Here is a 5,930-nt window from a genome sequence, read left to right on the forward strand (position 1 = left end):
ATACACACATTCATACGTACACACTATGCACATACATAAATAGTTCTCTCTTATATTATTTGATCAAAAACTCATGACCTTGTATATTTATGATCTTGCTAATGATGCATTTTGATCTTGCTAATGGGATAATGACTAAAATTTCTTTGTTAAAGTGTCTATTAAGCAAGAGGTGATTTAGATTTTCATGATGCAATAACATTTTCTTGTTTCAAGTTCTTGGAGAGGAATTGATTAGTGGCTTCTTGAAAAGACTAGTCTATGCATGGCCTTCATCTACATCAACTTAAGGCCCAAAAAAATCATCTTAACTTATGCAAAAAAACCTTCCAATTGGTTGAAGGTCCTTTGTATCTTTATATTGCATTGTTTATCCAAGCACCCTTTTATCAAACTCATGACTAAAAGCATCTAAAAGCATCAACATTGCCATTACAGTCCTTGTGTTTCCATGCCTTGCCTATATGTAGCAAAGGAAGAGTAACCATACAAATCATTATGTGAGAGGGAATGTTGTCCTTCCTCCACTTGAAAGACCTCTCTTATGGATATTTGACATCGAACCCTTTAAGAATATATTATTTATTACTTACCTTCTAGTTCTTTTATTTTGTAACTCAATTTCTTCTTCTAAAGCTTCTTCTAAGCCCTATTTGTATGCGTCTTCATATGTTCATACTCCTTAGCTTGGTGTATTACTTTGTTGGGGATCTTCTTTTACCATAGGCTATTTTTTTCCCATGAGTATAAGTAAATAATTGGTTGCACTTGATATGAAACACAGTACATGAGACTAAAATTCTATTCACACATTTCATCCATCCAACTCAATATTTATTGAGTTAACATTTGTAAGATGAGGATCAACATCCTTTTATAGTGACATCATTTTCTCACTATTTATTGCAATAATTCAAAAAATTGTATTAAATCTCTAAGCTAAGAGGAGTTTGTCACCTTACTACACATTAGGACTCCCACAAATACGTTAGAGTGATGTAGCATTAGGAGCTTAAATAAGTCTTACATTAGCTTCTCAAAATAAAATGAGTACATTAGCTTCTCAAAATAAACTCATTTTGTGATGAATGAGTTACTAAAGAGAAACTCTCCAATGTCAAATGTAGTAGAGCAACATATAACTAGAGGAATGTGAACCGCACCTTGCAAATTGGCCTGCAAATGTTAGGTGTGTTTCAAGTTCACCCTTGTTTTTTTGACCCCCCCTCCCCCATCCCTCTCCCCAAAAATGCACCATGAGGAAGATTTTACATTCGAAATGAAAGCCCGTTTCCTCGGACGAGAAAAAACACTGTACACTCGCCTCATCTCGTCAAAGGTGGCCATCCAATTTCTCGCTGCCACGAAGCCTGGTCTTTGCATTCATCACCACAAAAACATAAGCCTTACAGATACAAACCGCAGGGGATGGAAGACTGTATTCTCTTCATGTGGACGCCAAAATATGTCATCGCAAATAACATCCACGCTTGGATCGCGGCTTGCAAATACAAAATCCAAATATAACAGTCGTAGCGCGACTTGTTAGAAAACGAAGGGAATAATGATCTTCCGCGATCGAGGGTAGCTGGGAAAATTCTTGAGATACCACCGGTGATGGGAAATTGCCCTGGGAACCAGATTACCTGCTGTTAGGAAGAAGAATGCGAGTCCTGCGGCAGACCAGGTCAATATCGCCCAACCCAACCATTCTAAGATTTCCCCGAAATAGTTTGGGCAGGTAACAAAATCAAACAGGCCACCCTTGGGAATCTGATAGGAACGATCTGCCGAAGGTTTGCGTAGAGAAATCAAGGCCGAGTCGGCCCATATATTGATGCCCATGCCAACCACGAAGACGCATGAGCCGAAGAGGAATTGGGGGCTGGAAAGCCAGGAAGAAGGGTAGGATTTGTAGTGGGAGAGGGAGCGAGATTGGATGTAGGAGTTGTAGACGTTGAAAGCGAAGGAGGCGAGGAAGATGGAGAGGGGGACGGAGCGAGGAGAGGAGGGGCGGATACGGAGGGGGAAGATGAGGACGCGGTGGAAGTAGTGGGAGAGGAAGAAGAGGGAGAGGGTAGAGGGGATGGAGGGAAGGCGGAGGGGGAGGAAGAGGAGGGGGGGGAGGAGGAGGGAGGGGGATTCCATGAGGGACCAAGCGAGGCGAGTGGGGAGCAGGAAGGAGGAGGGGGAGGGGAGGAGGTGGCGACCATAAGGGGCTGCGAGCTTTGAGAGATTGAGGAAGAAGAGCAACGAGAAGATGAAGCCTGAGTAGACCGCCACAGAGAAGAGGAGTGTGTCGTCCATGGGTTTTGGCAGTTGGAGCTTGCTTGCAAGAGTAGTATAGGAAGATCAAGATGATGATGAAACCTGCCCAAGACGCCTCTCTTCCTTCGAGGCTTTGACCCATATAGTACCGCCTTCCCTTTTCTTATTCCCCCTTTTGGCATTGCCGTTTGCCCCCACTTCTAGAAGCCAATCATACACTTTCTTCTTGCCCCAAACAACTCGTTCCAAGTACTAAGATACAAACATTTTGAATTTATTCACTCCCTCCATAAAGGGAGTGCTATAGTGGAGATTGCATTGTGAACTTCCACATGTAATTTTTAAAAAAGTTAATTGAGTTGGGTTGCTTGTCATGGAGATCACTCTACAAAGCTTTTATCTTCATGCTCTTCAGAGCCCAACACACCAAAAAACTCATATGCTTCCAAAAAGTTCACTTACCACTATATTACGATGCAGTGCCCACGTGCACTTGTGCACTCTTGTTTACAACTTCACAAGTTTGCCATCCCTTTCGTAGTGAACCTAGCTTCATAACCACAATTTAGGACCTGGTCTCTTTATGTGCCAAAGTAACCACCAAGTGCCACCCTAATTCAATGGGCTCACTTAGGTAGATCCCATTTTGCTATACTAGACCGCACTACTTTAGATTCTCGAAATGAAAGAAGAGCTCGCTCTCAAATCCTCTTCATGAAAGCATTCAACTATGACTAAATTGAGTGCTTCGTGGGACCTGAACGATACATACAAGAATCCATGTTAAAGACAAAACAACTTGCAATATTCAAAAGAATCTAATTAGGACTCATATGGAAGCATTATGCCAATCATTGTATAGTCTTAGCTCCAAGGGCTAATAAATTTTGTACTTACAAGACAACACCCAATGATTGTGTAGATCGCTTCACTTTACAGGCATCCTATATATACGTGAATATCTTTCAAATTTCCTTCCCTCCCCCCCACCGCTTACATGAGAATAAGAGGAGGGAGATGATGATGATGATGATGCTTCCCTCGATCCCACCACTTACATGAGGATAAGAGGAGGGAGATGATGCATCAATTTTTACACCATGGCACAACTTAGGGACCTTATGAGATCCATCCAATGGGGTTTGAACCCATGCATACACTTTCAAAATAAAAAAAGGTGATACCATTAATACTATTTTTGAAGTTTTAAAGTATTTAATACCTTTTGCACATGGATATGCAGTTCACATGCAAGCAAGCCAAATGCGCATCACAATATCTCGAATTCCCATCATGACACCATTGATATCTTTGAAGAAGTTTAAACTATACCACACTTATTGCATTAAATCCTTGTAAAGAATGAAGTGTAGTTATAACCTTTTGAGGGTGTTTGTTTGAAGAAACCTATCACTAATATTGACATGTGAATGAGATCCATGAGCACAATTATTATTTAGTATCCAAATTGCAACTCTCCTTCAATTTCTCACTATATAGACCTCGTGATTGAATATCCAAAGGAAGAATCCCTTGAATAAAAAGATATATGTATTGATGGTGATCTCACTAAAAATTTATATGTGGCTATAAAATAGAAGGCTTTGAAGTACAAACTTGACACATGAATTTAAGCACATCTTGCGATACGCAAAGTCAGATCTTCTTTTTTAAAGAGAATATATCCAAGACTCTATCATAGGAAGATACTGAATAAAAATTATTATGAGTATCCACACTAAGTTATATCTTTCATGATTGCACTGTACTATTCAAGAGCAAAAAGAAAACCTTCTTTATCAAACTACCACGTGCTCTCCTTGTATCTTCCAAGTTGTGATTCCCTATAGAAGAGACATGTAGGTGCTGAGTATTTTATTGTGATGGCTTGAACTTCTCTCCTTTTTTATTTTTGTATTCCTTAACCTTTCTCTCCCTCTTTTTGCATTTCTATCCTTAAAGATGATGCAATGCAAATGCTAGAAAATACATGGTCTATAATGGAGGTCCTGAAGAAAAGAGAAGGATTGAATCTAGTCCTTGTTGACAAAAAAAAATTTGGCACTCCAATTTTAGAAAATGCCATAGCACAAAATAGAAGTGAAGTAGTAAAAGGGCATAGCAAATGACTACTATCATAAATTCATGGGTGTTTATGCATAGTTGTACATATATTCTTCTAGGGTCCTTCTTTGAAGCACATGTGGGGCATGCTAAGGATGCCTTGACAAGTGTGTGTACATGAAAGAATGTGTGTGCATGCATGCACAATGCCCGTGCATGCGTGCACACACACTTTTTTTTGGTAAGTGCACACACACACACACACACACACACACACACACACACTCCTCCCTCCCCTTGCTACGAAAAGGGGAAAGGAAAAAGAAGAATCTAGGGGACCAATGGGAGACTCACCAAACAGCTCTACGATATATGGTGCACCGATCCACCATGAACCCTTAAATCATTAAGCATAGGGACGGATGCCTGAATCGGCGTGAGCAACACCATTGCTATGCACCGACCTAACTCCACTAGAACCATAAGCACATACTACGTTACAATAGACACATGAAGGATGATATCGACCTAAGCACCTGCACGAACATTGGAGGGCACACATGATATGCACCCCAATGTTATATAAGCAAAATTATAATCGAGCTGAATTTACACTCCTAGAATCATACACATATAAATTGGATGAAACCCCTAGGGTCAAATAGGATAATATACCTTTTATCGAACTAAAGGGCCTAAACTCCCTTGGATAATTTAAACAATTGAAAATCTGCACTTATGATACAATAGGTGGAAAGGAATCCCAAAACGATTTAAGCACCCTAGTAATTTCTTAGAGAAGGAATAATGAAACATGGATATACCATGGGGTAAGCCCTTGAAATGGCACATCGATACGCATGGGAAGCGCATTGAATGGCCATGACATCGAGCCCCCCACCATCACAGTAGAGAGGGCGTTGCACAAACAAAGATGTAGAGTGGAGGACATGCCCAATTAATGCGAGTGAGCTCAACGCCAAGGAAAAGAGAGGGAAGGCTCGCCCTCCACAGCCACACCCACTTTGAGAGGACTTGGATTCCTGCTACCTTGCACCTTCAGAAACATTGGGACCTGAGCTGCGTAATTACAAGGAGAGTATCCGAGGCATCCTTCCAAGAGGAGGAACTGGGACCAAGGCGGGCTCACGAAACAAGGAAGACCAGAGGATGCAGAGTTGCATAGGAGGGGACAACTGAGAGACGTTTAGAGCCTTGCGCAGACATGGAGTCCATCCAGGTCAGTGAGTAAAAACTCTGGCAATACCGCTAGCTCCCTAACAAACACCAACGGATACCTCTAGCTACGGACCCTTTGAGAAGAGAGCCTACCCCTTCTACTATATCTCACATCGAGAAAAGCCTCAGTGAAGGCTAGTGAACGAATGCCCAGAGAGAACATTAGGAAGCCATGGAGGACGAGAAGGGCATTGAGCCCAACACACCCTCTCCGCAGAAATTGAGGGCCCTTAATAGCCCAATGAAGCAACAGACTCTGATGCTGGGGAGGATCCTTCCTCCCCCCTGCACGCATAGAAGCATCACATACATGAGTTGATGCGATTACCTTAGTGCCCTTCGCAGCATTTGCTTTAATC

General features: G+C 41.6%; 1 protein-coding gene across 1 annotated transcript; it reads right to left on the reverse strand.

Annotated features, from left to right (window-relative positions):
• Window positions 1–1,396: 1,396 nt before the first annotated feature.
• LOC147885295 (steroid 5-alpha-reductase DET2-like) lies at window positions 1,397–2,307 on the reverse strand. The gene has a single exon (XM_087396934.1). It carries the CDS (start codon window positions 2,305–2,307, stop codon window positions 1,546–1,548), a length of 762 nt encoding a protein of 253 aa, XP_087253060.1. The 3' UTR covers window positions 1,397–1,545.
• Window positions 2,308–5,930: the final 3,623 nt, after the last annotated feature.

The sequence above is a fragment of the Dipteris shenzhenensis genome, chromosome 25, assembly GCF_047967505.1.
Source record: "Dipteris shenzhenensis isolate YYH24624 ecotype China chromosome 25, Dip_SZ_1.0, whole genome shotgun sequence".
NCBI lineage: Eukaryota > Viridiplantae > Streptophyta > Polypodiopsida > Gleicheniales > Dipteridaceae > Dipteris > Dipteris shenzhenensis.

Coding starts and splice junctions, on each gene's coding strand:
- LOC147885295 (XM_087396934.1), bottom strand. CDS start 2,307: ATGGACGACACACTCCTCTTCTCTGTGGCGGTCTACTCAGGCTTCATC.